The sequence below is a fragment of the Microcebus murinus genome, chromosome 18 (genome assembly GCF_040939455.1).
Source record: "Microcebus murinus isolate Inina chromosome 18, M.murinus_Inina_mat1.0, whole genome shotgun sequence".
NCBI classification, from domain to species: Eukaryota; Metazoa; Chordata; class Mammalia; order Primates; family Cheirogaleidae; genus Microcebus; species Microcebus murinus.
In genome coordinates, this window is record NC_134121.1 from 17,490,016 (window position 1) to 17,504,578 (window position 14,563).

A 14,563-nucleotide genomic window follows, 5' to 3' on the forward strand; every position below is an offset into this window, starting at 1 on the left:
CAAGAGAGTGAGAGGCCCAGTCTGACAGCCCTGGAGGAGTTGAATCCTGCGATTATGCTGCACGGTGAGCTTGGAAGTGAGTCCTCCTGGCGTTGAGCCTTCAGATGAGACTGCAGCCCAGACCAACTTCTCACTTGTAGCCTCATGCAACTCACTGAGCCAGAGGACTCAGCTAAGCTGTGCCTTGATTCTGGACCCACAGAAACTCTGAGCTAATAAATGTTTTTTTTTTTTAAGTCATGGCTCTAAGTTGTGACTAAGTTTCATAGTGATTTGTTCCATGGCAGCAGATAACTGATACAATGAGCTTTAGACTATATGACGCTACCAGGTGGGAGGCCCCAGGTTGACCCGGGGAAGACCCCCCCCTTGCTGTGTGTCTCTGTGTTCCCACCCTTGCCCCAGCCCATGGAGAGAGAGGCTCTACCTGCACCTAGCCTGGGAGAGGGGTTATACCTTGGGGCCTACAATAGAAGGGAGGTTAGAAGAAGTTTTGCTATAGGTTTAGCAATTAGCTATAGTTAATGAGCTACAGAACTGGAGGAGGCAGAGAAGCTGCCGTTCCCCACCTGCCCCAAGGCAAACAAGAACAGACGAGACTCTAAATGGAAGCAAAGGTGTGGGGTGCACCATCGCTCTATCTTTCTGAATGTCCATGAATGGGAGTTTTGGCAGATATCCTGCCAGTTTGTTTCCCATTCTCCAAGAGTCGGTAACAAACGGTTGACCAAGATCTGGTGTGGTCGCTCAGAACGACCCCCAGCGGAATTTGGTGGCTGTCTTATTTCTTCATCTTTCATATCCTCAGTACTGAACAACGATCAGCTCAGTCCCTGAGTTTCTCAATAAACAGCCAGCAGACAACTTCAGCCAAGTAAGTATCTTTAGCAACATTTCGCCAATGCGTAAATAGGAAAAGCAAGGTATTATTTTCCAGGAAGATATCATTTTCTTGGAAAACTTTAAAAGCCAGGTGATTTAGACTTTTCATCCATTCCTCCTTCCATTCCACTAGCATCTCCCCTGCCTCCTGCGCACCGGCCCTGTGCTGGGGGCCGAGCTCACAGAGGTAAATATAAAATGCAATACTGTCCCTGCCTTCACTGGCTTAAACATATATGGAAGGAAATATATAAATAAATATAGATTTACAAGTGAATTAAAAAATGTTGGAGAACTGTCCATTGAATCAAAAAAAAAATAAGGAATGGAAGAAACAAATAAAATTATTTTCAGGGTATTTTATTTTTTCCTGGGTATTATCCATTTTTAGGAGGACACCTGACAAAGATTAGGAAGCCAATCTCTGTGAAGTGAGAGTTTGCAGTGATAGCATTGGTGAGGTTCGGCGTTTTAAGCAGGCACAAAAATCCTGCCTTTTCATGAGACAATGTGGGTGAGATTGACGGAATTTTAGAACGCCCAAGCTGCAGGAGGATGTAGACAATTCTTATTTCAAACTTGTAATTTTTTTCAATGAAGAAATTGAGATTCAGAGAGGGGAAGATACTCACCCAAGATAACAACGTATTGAGTAAATTCTACTTCTAGATTAGAGCACAGGTCTTTCCACTTGGAGTCAGGATTTTTTTTTTTTTTATGATGCTCTTAGGTCACCTGAGAGACAGTGAGCATCAGGGACCTAGATTAAGCATCAGGGATCTGGTTTTCATGATGGTAGGTTTAGAAATCACTTGCTTTGTCCCCTGAATCAAACTATACAATGACATAGCCATGCTTAAAAATGAGAGGGTACCAGAGGGGGCTGAGAACTGAGCAAACTCTGAAAGATAGGGAAGGTTAGAAGGAAGTCAGAGCTCGGGACACAGCTTCGGATTCTGACTTAGATATATCGGTGCTTCCTATGGAGAGTTGGTGAAATTTGGGAGAAGGAGGTAGCCTAGGGGTAATTAACAGTGTCACTAGTTAAGGCACCAAACCTAGGAGAGCCAGGACGGTTGACACCTGCACAATTCTCTTCATTCATGAACACACAATCATCAAATTTTGCTAAAAACCCAACCATGAAATAGACAGCAGAATGAACAAATAAAAAAAAAATTTACACCTAAGAAAACAGAGGTCATAGAGCCAGTACGGAGCATTTATCTGTGTGTATTTAAGGTTCTCAGAGGGAGATGGAAGGGTATCGTATCCGTGAAACAAATTCAGATTGTTATAAAAAGTCAACTAGAGGTCTCAGGAATAAAAAACAACACAACTTTAGAAATCAACAAGTAGGCTGAAGAGCAGACTAGACACAGTGAAAGAGCAAATTATAGTTTTCACCTATCAAAGCGAAGAATTCTACCAGAACCCAGCACAGTGGGATTGAGAGACGGAAAGTATGGAGAAAAGAGCTGAGTGTGGAAACTGGACTCTCAGAGTCCCGCCATCAGTGCCAGAATGGGAGATGAAAGGAGGAAAGAGATGGCAGTATTCAAAGAAAGAGTAGTTGATGAAGTCCTGAAATTAAAGAAAGACACCCAGACATTGAAAGGTACACTACGTGCCGAGAAGAATAAATGTTAGAAACATAATGCAGATCTGGCCCATGTGAATTGGGGATGTTCCTTCATCTTCACGAATAGATGATTCTGTTAATGCCGATGCAGCGGACTGGGAACATTAGCTGAACTCAGTTTCATGGCCTGTGTATCTCGCCTGATGCTCTTGGATGGTGCTTGGAAGAAATCTCCACCATGTCCAATACGATCTGCACAGAGGCGTGCTGTAGACCATGAGGAATGCTCTGATTCTTTACTTGTGTTGGTGGACAAACCCAAGGGTCACCCAAGGGTGAACCCCAATGCTCCCCACCTCCTGGTGCTCCCCCCTCTGTGTAACCCCCTCCTCTTAGGTGCGGCCAAGTCTTGTGACTTGCTCCTAACTAGTAGACGTGGCAAAGGTGAAGGGACGTCATTCCTGTGGTTATGTTGTGAACGTAAGACTCTGTCTTACCCTCTGGTTGGCCTTGAAGAGACGATGGCCACGTCTCAAACTGCCCATGGACATGCCCGCCTGCTGGGGAACAGCGGGCAGCCTATAGAAGCCGAGGGCCTCATCTGTACCACCATTTGCAACTCGATTCTGCCCGCAGTCTGAGCGAGCGCGGGAGTGGACTGTCCCCCGTCAGATCCCCAGATGATGGCAGCCTGGTGAGATCCCGAAGCGGAGAACTCAGCTGAGCCGTGCCCAGACTCCTAACCCACAGAAACTGTGGGATGATGAATGTGTGTTGTTTTAAGCTGTTCCGTTTGTGATCACTTGTTTCACAGCAATAGAAAACTAATACAGGTGACTCTGGTGAGGTACGATTTCAACCTTTGGCGAGTCCCACGGCATCGCGGGATGGCTGAGGCTGTAAGTATCTGTTTTAGCACCACTCCCCTGCCCTCCCGGGCTTCCCCCCAGACACATAACATACTGAATGTGTGCCTTGCCTTCCACAGCGGGGGTAGATCATTCTGTCATCCCGATACGGTAGCTCTGACGGGGGGAGGCAGAGTTATCCAAGGGAATTGACGCCAAAGCCCAGACGACCAGGCTCTTGCCACTTGCAATGTTCATGTGATGCAAAGGGAAAGTTGTCTGTCAGCAACGGAGCTCACGCCTGCCTGCACACATGCAAAACACACACACACACACACACACACACACACACACACACACACACGCACGCATACTGCTGGGCTCAAGCCCACCAAAGATGCTTGCTTATTAATATCTTACAGTAACAGGGCTTTTCTGCCGCCTGGGGTGTTTGTGACTTAGGATGAACACTCTGGGCTCCTACGTCATGGCAAGTTACGGTCCATCTCTCTGACCTCCGTTCTTCAGAAAGGGACACTTCCTCTGTGTGGCTTTTCAAGTACTAGGGTTGCTTGATCAATGGCCCTTGATAGTGAACACAGGTGTCCACCAGACAGTATTTTGGCAAAGAATTTGCGGTGCAAGTAATGAACTCGCTTCCGCATGAACTGTATGTGCACACTAGTCTCATTTATGGCAACTTCTTGAAAAACACCAGGGGTGTAGTGTGGCAGCCAATCAGATGGTTTAGTGGAAAGAGCTTGCATTCCCGTCCCAGTGCCACGACTCATCATCACAGCATAGCCTCGTATGAGACTCTGCCCCAATCCCAGTCTCATTTTTCTCTTCTGTAAAGGAAAGGGCTCAGACTTTGGCCAACTCAAACTCAGAAAGTAAATTTTCTCTTCCCTGCCCCAAATCATAATGTCCACGTCACAGAGGCACATGAGGGGTGATGTCTGAGGGCCTCTGTGACCCTAAGAACACTGTTTACTATTATTGATCACCACTGGACACGCCTTCGAGCCATGGACCTGTCACCGCTGGCGTCTGAACCTGAAAAAAAAAATGTCTTAAGTACTGAAGACACCTTGGAAAGTTAATGAATTCAGCTCAGGCTGACGCTTACAACATCAACTGGAATTCTTTTTATTCGTGCTTGACATCAAGATTCCACCTTTGATTTGAGCAATTATGCTTAGCATTTAGACTGGATCTGCTCATATTTCCCATGGCAGGGACCCGGACTTCTGCAACGTTTCTCAGGAAGGGCCCCAAATCTATCTTCAGTTGCAAAGGGAGCACTGTGGATAGACATATGAGCATTGATTTTCTGGGATCTTGGCTTTTTTTCTATGTTTTGCACAGACCTCAGTCCTGGAATACTGTAGAACAGTCAGACATTCCAAGGGGAGTCTGAAGATAGGTGTCACAGATAACTCCCTTTGTCCCTCCGATTTCTGGCACACAGTAGGGTTAAAGAGAGGAGGGAATTCTCTGTGGCATCACCCACCTATCCTCCAACAGCAGCAATTCCGCTCTGCCTCAAGCTTGCATGTCCCACTTAGCAAAAGGGTTGAGCACACCTGCCCTCCTTAGAAAGGAGTTTACTGTCTATCTGCCACTACTCAAGCGTGTTTCTTAGAAGGGGTCTCACCCCCAATCCAAGTAACTTATCAAAGAATTCCCGCCAACACCACATCGTACACTCCATGAAAGGAGTTATGGTAAACACAGAAGGGTGCTACTTTTATCACCATTACAGATTGGAATCTCAGTCCTCTCACTTGCCAACCAGAGATAGTAATCAAATAATAGCCGCACCAAAGGGTTGCTTAAGGATTAAATGAGACAACTTATGGATTGGGTTTGGCACCCAAAAGTAATTATTTTCTAAGGCTATCAGGGTGACCTCACCATGCACTGACTTAAAAATGCAACTCCTCTCGGCTGACTGAGCAGAGCTTCCTACCGATCATGAGCATTTCACACCCAGCTCCATTCCTGTGAAAAGTCACCTCCCAGTGCTACCAGCTCATGCTGGTCTGAGTTTCAGGTTTTATCTACATCAGCCACAGAGATGGAGAATGTCAGAGCCCCAGGGCTTTTCAACCCAAGCCCTTTGCACCATGCTCTGAGCTGTAAGTAACAGAAACCCAACTCAACGCAACTTAAACAATCAAGAGAATTTATTAGCTCGCGTAACAAAAAAGTCCACAGGTAGGGCCAATCTCCGGCAAAGCTTGACCCTGTACTTGGACAGTGTCCCCAGGGACCTGATGGCTTCCTGCCTGACTCTCCCTTCAGTGGTGTTGGATCCGTGCTGAGTGATCCTGGCCATGATCCCAGGGTGGCTGCCACCAAGACCCTTTCTCCTCTGCATCCATCCAGCAGGGGAGTTAGAAGAGTGTCTACCCTACATTCCCAGAGAGTCTTGCACTTCCCTCATGCTGCATTGCCTCAGCCATCATGATCACACCCGAACCCATCAGCGTAGCCAGAGAGATGCAAAGTGTGGCTGGCCTAGCCCAGGACATGTGTGCCACCCCTGGGGGCGAGGACAGAGGCAGCCCTGGAAGATCCTAAGAATCCCCAAACTGAAACGAGGGGCTGCTGGAAAAGGAAATGGGGGAGCGGATGTTGGGGATACAACCAAACACATCCACTGTATAACATCCCCTGATGTTATGGGTGGGAGACCGAAACCAGAGATGGGAAAGGCCTTGCCCAAGACGACAGCGGAGTAGAGCTAGGGCCACAGCTGGCTGTCCCCTGGGGACTCCATATCACCCCCACTTCACGTCACTCCCATTGGGCCAGCACACCCAATATTGAGCGGTGATCGATGCGAGGTCAGACCAATCAATTTCTCCCTAAACCGAAATAAGCCGCTTTGCGGTCGTCGCATTTCAGACACCTCCAACGAGTTTCCAAGTGAGTCCGAAGAAAACAAACCTGTGTGCCCCAAGAGGGCACAAGATCAACGTCTTGCAGCCACAAGATCAACGTCTGCCCTTCTTCCCCCCTTCTCGGGGCCCCTTAAGAACCAAGCAGCTCTTGCTACTTTTAAGGGGAAAAACGCATTCTGATGTGCAAACATTATCGCATATTCATGTAGTCAAAATCTAATTTTAGCTGCGAGAGGCTTCATTATAAAATGTTCACATAATTAAGCAGCTTTCTTCCCAGGGTTTGGAAGCCTGTCTATTCTTCTCTCATTTACACATCACTGGGATTATCAGAATGTGTTTTAAAATTATATATTTTGGTTTTGCCAAATTGATCCACAACGGGAGATGAAATCCATGGAAATTACATGTTTTAACACAGGTTTGTGTAGCTCCGTAGTCCTGCTGCTGAAGTTGGGATCTGCAGACAGCCGGGGTTCTGCTGTTCTGCGCTGATTGGCTCCGGATGCATCTGCCCTACACGCCCGTCCGCGTTCTGCATGGCTGGTAGGGACGGGGTCCTCTTTACTGAGACGCTGTGAGCTGTGGGATGAGACCTAACTCGGATAGGACAAATGGACTTTCCCCAAAGCACAGGCAGACCCCCCTTCCTGTTTCTGACGAGGTCTCCTGCATAGGCAGACCTGGGATGAGAGCCGCTCAGGACCAGCAGCCGCAGGGCCTTTACACCTCCTTGCCCATCCAACATCCGGGAGCACCTGCCAAGTGCCAGGTGCCTCGCCATGGGGAGAGACTCGCTGGGAACCAGATGGACCCTGAGTCCATTGCTCTACCTGCCTGTGTCCTAGCTAAGGTACACAGCAATCTACAAGGCCACACTGAGGCAGGCAGCACTCCACCTGCAAGGAGAGGAGGGCTCAGGGGACCTGGCAGCAGTGCATGTACCCAGCCCAGCTACCGGGAGGCACAGTCTGGCGCTGTGCTCTCCCCAGACCCGTGGGGAGTGGTAAGGGAAGCCCAGGGGTCACGCCCTGGCTCCAGTGCAAGTCAGTCCTCTCCCCATGGTTTCTGGGCCTTCTCCCCTGAATCCCGTCTGGGTGGCCCCAGCAGAGCGAGGACCAGAGCTGGAGAGCCAATCGTGGGACGAGGCTGGCTTCCCCATTCTCCTTCGGTCCGGTGCCTGGGGTTTGGGACTCTGGGTTTGCTCTGGGATGCAGGTCTGCCCTGGCCCCGCTCCCAAGGCAGTGTGGAACCCCCCGGGGGCTCTCAACTGCTCCCCAGCTCTGGAGAAAGCCTCACCTGGAGCCTTCACACGTGGGACCCTGCAGCCATCCTGAGCCAATGGATGTTTAAAAGACCTTGGTGTTTCTGCTTCGAGGTGACATGAGTGATGCTGTGGGCAGGTGGAGAGCAGCCTCGCCCCAGCATGGGTTTGGGGGACTCCCAGGAAGGACCTGGAGGCCACCCAGAGCACAGCTGCCGAACTGCCACTCTGAGGAAGGGCAGCTCCCTGGGCCCTCCACCCCCGCCTGTGCTCACGGGTGGTGCCCAGCCCCCCATCACCCGGCCAGGGGGCTGAGGGTCAGGGCATTCCGACTCCAGCTCTCCCTGCCCCCTGTCCTGTTTTCTCCTCCTGATGCAGCTTGGGGAGGTCTCCTGGTCTCTCAGACGGCCATCCCAGAGGGGGACCAAGGGGTCCGTCCAGGGTTACCCCAGGCCTGGAGAAGCCGCAGAAAGGCTGCCTGAGTTCAGGCCCACCCACCTTTGCCCCGGCAGGGGTCAGTGTGCGCCTGATCGTCCCCCAGTCCTCCCAGTATCCTGGCCACCCTGAGCTTCAGTCCCGGGTTGCACCCCTACCCTCCACACCTGAGCCTCTCGGCCTCCACAGCCTCATTTCTGAGCCCATCATGTGTAGCAGGGGGGACCCAAGAAGGTCAGTAGCACCAGCACCTCTCTCTGTCCCCGGCTGAGCACCACATGGGTCTCATGACCCCAGTGCGGGACCCACAGACAGCAGGGCCCTGTCAATGTTGGGGAGCACCAGTCCCAGTGGTCCCCAAGACACACCCCTCAGAGTCTCCCCATGCCGGCCCCCAACCCTCCTCCTGCTGGCGTATGGGCCCCTTGGGGTCCTGGGCTCCACTGGAGACCGTACCCCCCACCCGGCCATCCTCACGCCCTGCTTCTGGGGCATGGCACGGATCCCCAGCTTCCCGGGGGCAGTTGCAGGGAGAAGCCAGGCCAGGAGGGCAGGCCGGGGAGCTCCGATGTAGGATGAGGCAGAGGGGAGGCGGGCGGGGCACACACTCGACGTGGCTGGTCCTGAGGCCGGTGTGTGGAATGGGGGGGGGCTCCACTCTGCCCACGTGCCGCCAGCCCACCCACAGAGAAGAGAGAGGCAGGGCTGGCGGGTTTGGGGTGCCAGGAAGCCACACCACACACATTTATGGCATGTCAGACACGTGGTCAGGGCCCCACAGCCCAGCAGCAGCGGCAGCAGCGGTCTCCGCCCACCTCTACCCCACGGCCCCTGCTGCTCAGAGCAGGGACGCCCACCCAGCCCAGCACCCAGAGTCTAGCACCCCGACGGGCAAGTCTATGCCAGGCTGGACGCAGGAACCGGGGGGTCTGAGAGCCTGGTGTCTGTGTGCCTGTGTGCGAGAGGCAGCCGGCCTCGGGCAGAGAATGCCCTGGCACCTGGGCGCTGTCGTCTGTGCGAGGCTGCGCCCGCCCGCACCTGGGAGCGCCTGGCACGGCCTGCGCGGGGATGCGGGCCCGGTGCGCGCGGATGGCGTCTGAGTGTGTCTGAGGAGGTGTGTGTCTCTGGCTAGGGACGAGTGCCCACTGTGCCCCGTGACGTGCGCCTGTCTGTGCCCAGGTCCCCTGCGGCTTCCCTGCCGACCGTGCGTCCCAGCGAGGCCGCAGGCCCGGGCGTCCGAGTGGGCGCGCAGGCCTGCGGGGCCGGGCGGCGCGGCGCGGGGCCTATCATCTGGGCACGTACTCCCGGGGCAGCCCAGGCCAGTCGTGGTCACGCAGGGCCTGGTCCACTGTCCGGATGTAGCCATTGATCAAGTCCCTCATCTCCGGGGTGAAGGGCTCGGGGTCGTGGGGGCGCCGGCCGCGCCGCCGGAAGCTGCCCTCCTTGTTGTTCTCCACGCAGAGCAGCCGCTCCTCGCTCACGGACACGTTGAGGAAGGCCACCATCTGGCGCAGCGTGGGCACCAGGCTGCGCCGCAGCTCCTCGTAGTGCACCACCAGCAGCCGCTTCCCGTACTTGAGCCAGTCCAGCACGTGCGAGGACCACCACGAGGAGTAGCTGTTGACGAATTCCGGCCACTCTGGGCGGGGGTAGAAGGGACGCAGGGTCAGGGGATGGTCCCGCTGGCCTGCTCAGCAGGGGGAGCCAGCTGGGAGGCTCCACCGCCCACCGCACCTTCCGGGGCCAACCTGCCTGGAATCCACCTCCCACCCCCACCCATCCGAAGACCATCTTGGTGACCGTGCAGCGTGTGCGCTGTGGGCTGAGGGGGCTCCGATCCCCAGCCTGGGGGCTCCTATAAAGCTGAGTCAGCGTGGTGCTTGCTGGGTGCTTAGCTGCCCTGTGAGTCTCACTGTCTGCTCAGACCCGTGAAACTGCGGTGCAGGGGGACACACAGTGAAGCCACCCACAGGGCCCGCTCAGACTTTTGCAGGTGAGCGACTCCACGAGATGTCTTTTCCAGAAACTAAGGAAATTATTATTTTTTTTGGAGGGCGGTGGGTGTACAGAGGTCAGAAATCATCCCTACAAAAATAGTTTCCCTAGTCGGGCTATTAATACACCTCGAATACCACGCAAAGGGGGCTGCCTTCTCTCATCTTCACAGTTGCCCTACGAGACGGGGACTGTCCTTGTTTTTAAGATGAGAAGACTAAGTCTGTGAGGACAAGGTTTGCACCGTAGGGGGGCAGACGGCTTCGAAGAGGCAGAAGAGGGCTCCAGGCTCAGCCTGCCTGACTCGGGGTGGGCTGGTCTGGGAGGGGGGTGACGGGGGAAGGGAAGTACTAGACACCAGCGAGGCCACCCATTGCGGTCGGTGGATCCAGAGCAGACAGAAGCACAGGCCTGCCTGGCCGGGAGGCCCTCAGCCTCCCCGCTCACCAGCACCCTGCCCCAGACACAGCTTTACTTCCGGGCGACTTAATTTCACGTCACTCACCACCCAGACTCGCGTCTGGATCATCCATCGCCCAGAGGCTAGACTGTGTGTGCCTCCAGGGCAGAGAACCTGACCCCGGTAGCCTGGGCCTCAGTGCCTTGCCCTGTACCTGGCACACAGTAGGACTTCAGTCAGTGTGGGTCGGTGGACTGACTCCGTGATTAAAGCTGCAACAGTTGGGAACCAGCCAATCCGACCCCAAATCAGAAAATTTGTGTGTTATGGACTGAATGTTGTATTCCTGCAAAATGCATATGCTGAAGCCCAACCCTCAATATGACGGCATTTGAGATGGGGCCTTCGGGAGGCAATTAGAGTTAGATAGGTCAGGAAGGTGGGGCTCTTCTGACGGGATTAGTGCCCTCGTAAGAATAAACACCAGAGCTTTCCATGTCCCGCGGGGGCACGGCGAGAAGCTGGCTGTCAGTAAGCCAAGAAGCGGGCCCTCGAGGGAAACCAGACCAGCCGGCACTTTGATCTGGGACTTTGCTTAAGCCCTGCAGGCTGGTATTGTGCCATGGCAGCCCCGGCTGACTGAGAGACCGGGTTCGTGTCCCAGTTCTGCTGCCGGCCACCTAGGCCACCTGGACAGTCCCGCAGCCATGTTTTCTGGGATCACGTGATTCTCCTGCGGGACACCGTGAGGCGTCAGCGAGAGGCAGCTCAGGAGGGAACTGACACGCTGAGTTCTGACCCCAGGTGGGGCACACCCGTCATCCCACTGCTCCCTGAAAGCTGCAGGGCATGCAGGTTGCTGTGTCATTTGATACAGGAGGACCCTGGTTCTGGAGGCAGAGGACGGTGCAAACCAGGTCCCCGAATATCCCAAACCAGTGCTCTTCCCCCTGCTCCATGTGAGCTCCTGTGTATCAGCAGGGATAGAAAATCCCTGCTAAATAGGGTAAATCCATTATCCTATTCGTGGAGGGCAGAAGAAGTTCCTGGCATCTATGTACAACACCAGGATGCAAGGGTCTGAGCAGGCGTGGAGGAGACGGGGAGGAGGTGAGCTCAAGCCCAGGCAGGGCAGCAGCAGGTCCCCAGGGAGACGGGGCTTGAGTGGCTACCTGTGCATACTGATCCTGCATCCCAAAGGGCATCCTGCCTGAGCAGACAAGCACCCCCTGCCCCGGCCCCGTTTACCTTTGCTCTTCCAGTTGCGGTCCGCGGCATAGCCCAGGTGCCCCGCACACTTCCTGTTGAATTCGGCCACCAGGGACCTGTACGGGTTCCGGATCAGCAGGATGGCCGAGTCGAACATCTCGATCTCCCTGCGACCGCTCTCGTGGGTCTTCACGCAGATGGTGCGCCGGCTCCGCCAGTGGTCCTTCTCGCCCTTGAATCCTGCCGGAAGAAATGAGGGGCGGTCTGTGTAGGAAGGTGTCCATGGGCCCCCTCCTATAGCAGCAGACAGGTCTGAACGCTGACCCGCACTGGTATCACGGGTGGCACGGCAGAGGACACCGGGAAGACTGTGGGTGGTGATGAGAGCAGCTGCCACAGGAGGGACAAGGGAAAGTGAGGGCAGGGGGCGTCTCAGAGCAGGCCCCTGGGAGGGCCCGAGCATGCCCTCTTTCTGTATGCAGATGCGGACATACATCTTCGGCACTTTCATGGAGATGTTTTACATGAGTGTCACAAATAACCTTGTGATTTATTTAACCACAGCTGCAAGCATAGCCAGATGAAGAGACTGAGGCTCAGAGTGAGTGTGTGACTTGCCCAAGATCACACGGCACCATGGAAACAGCAACAGGGCTCTCTGCGCATGGCTTTGGGTGTCCCGGTGAAGTGCCCAGCTTCCACTCCCCTCCCCGAGGTGGGGGAAAGCTCTCCGCCATAAGGCTCAATGGCTGTAAGCAGGTGCAGCCCCACCTCCTGACCTTATGCCGCCATCCTACAACAGGGGCCCAGCCTTGTGTATATGCATGTCCTTCACCTTGGATGACCCCAGAGCAGGTCCGGTAAAAGTCTCGACCGTGGCGTCTGAGCCCAATCTTGAAGAACCCAGGGCTCCGTTTCTCTACATGGGAGACTTGCTCACATTGCCCAGCCTCTCGGGGCCTGTCCCCTTCCTTGGCCCCTTGGTACAGCACTGGGGACTGAATGACTACTGGCCGGGAAGGACAGACTCCACGCCTCCACCCGGAGCCACGCATTCATCAGCAGAGGTTACTGTGTGCTCACTGTGTGCACTTTATGTTGGGGGTAAAGGGATAAGACTCAGATCCTGTCTTTAGACTTAATATTCTAGCAAGGGAAGTAGCCCAAGTGCAGAGCACAGGGGCTTATGGCAACGAAAAGTGAAGGGTACTGAATGGCGGGATGTCACAGAAGACCTCCTGGAACGATGTCCCCCGAACCTAGTCTGCTGGTCACATCCCAACGTGGCCTCGTGGCATCCAGCCCTGGAACGTGCTCCATACACGCTCACGGGCTCTTGGGAACAAAACGAGTCCTACCACCTGCCCCTCTTCGTGACGGGCTGGAAAGCATTTGTACCTACAGTGAGCAGTGGGAGATTCTCTGATGCCTGGAACATGCACGTCCCTTTGGACTCTGGAAGTCCGGGTTTACCCACTGAAACTCAACAAGCTTCAAATTCATCTCTGCCCCGGGCCAAACACCGAAAGCCCTCGCTTCGATTCACTCTGTCAAACGGCTAGGAATTGCCGTGAAAGGAAGAGTCACACTGTGGACCGAATAAACTCGAGATCTGATTTTTAACAACCCTGAGATCCAGGGTGCCTTTCACACTGCCTCCGCTGTGGCTCAGGCCACCTTCGCCTACCACAATGGGGATGGCGCTTCGGTGCCGGACATGCCTTGTGAGTTTTGCGTGTATGTGTGTCATCGCCTCATCCGTGCTCTGAGGCCAGTGGCTATGTTTAACAGTCCTGTAAGGTTCAAAGATGCCCTGGGTATCTCGGCTGGCTATTCAATCATCGGGCCACCGAGCCACATGTAGAACAAATGAGCCAGCTGCTTGAATAAGGCAAAGGCCGTCCAGACGAACAACGTGGGTAAACTGCAGCCGGACACAATGGACGACCCCCAGGGCGCTAGGCCAGGTGGACAGGATCACATGCTCATCTGGCCAATTCCTCCCTCAGCTGAAGGTGCCCATAACACTTGAGGCTCCCGAAGACAACAGGGCTGGAGTATATATACACGACCTTGGCTTCTCCCCAACCAGAGCAAGATTGGTGTAAGTCCAGAACTTACTGCACTGCCAAGCTCCGGAAGCTTCTGCTTCTCTAGGATGCTACTCACAGCATCATCTTTTCCTAAACCAAACTCTGGTTAAGAAACCCAGAGAAAATGTTATAACGCTTGACAACGGAGAAATAAATGCTACCAAATATAGATGCCACTGGACTTTTGTCTGAGGTTCTTCCTTCTTAAACAGCACACGGACTTGAGCCCTTCAAATTAATTTGCTTGGCATCATGAGGCCTCTTACTTTTATAAGGAAAAGATTAGAAATCATAAAACTCTTGAAGATTTTTGGACCTGTTTTTCAAAAATTGCGTTTTGATGAACTGCCCCTTGCCTCAAAACAACAACAACAACAACAAAACAACAACAACCAGGAATGAGCAGACGATGTCAGTTTTACTCCTAATTATTGAGGGTTTTAAACAGTAAGGAAAATTCAAGAAATGTTTATAAAGGGGAATTTCAAACTGCTAGTCTTGCCCTTGGATCCAAGAGCGGGTGCTATCTCACAAAGTTCCACTGCAAGTGAGGTCCAAGGGCTGCCTCCATCACCATTATCTGGAACGCGTTAGAAATGACAATTGCAAGGCCCCACCGCAGACCACCCGCATCAGACTCTTTGTGGGTGTGGGCCAGGAATCCATGTTTTAACAACCTCTCCAAGTGGCTATTTTTTTTTTAACTTAAAAATATGTTTTATTATTATTTCTAGTTGATATGTAATCACTGTACATATTTATAGGGTAGGGTGTGATATTTTGATGTATGGCCACAATGTGCAATGATCAAATCAGGGTAATCAGCATATCCGTCACATCGAACATTCATCATTTCTTTGTGTTGGAAACATTCCAAATCCTCTCTTATGGCTATTTGAAAATATACAATAAATTATTGTTAACTATAGTTATCCTACAGTGCTGA

At 53.1% G+C, this 14,563-nt stretch overlaps 1 protein-coding gene across 2 annotated transcripts in view; it reads right to left on the reverse strand.

Moving 5' to 3' along the window:
• Positions 1-8,626: 8,626 nt before the first annotated feature.
• WSCD1 (WSC domain containing 1) overlaps positions 8,627-14,563 on the reverse strand; it is a 42,689-nt gene continuing 36,752 nt past the window's right edge. For both annotated transcript variants that reach the window (XM_012779156.3, XM_075994243.1), the window contains 2 exons: positions 11,564-11,764; positions 8,627-9,559 (listed from right to left, as the gene is read on the reverse strand). In XM_012779156.3, the coding sequence (XP_012634610.2) occupies positions 9,207-9,559; positions 11,564-11,764 (554 nt within the window). In that variant the 3' untranslated portion in view covers positions 8,627-9,206. The remainder of the gene's footprint in view (positions 9,560-11,563; positions 11,765-14,563) is intronic.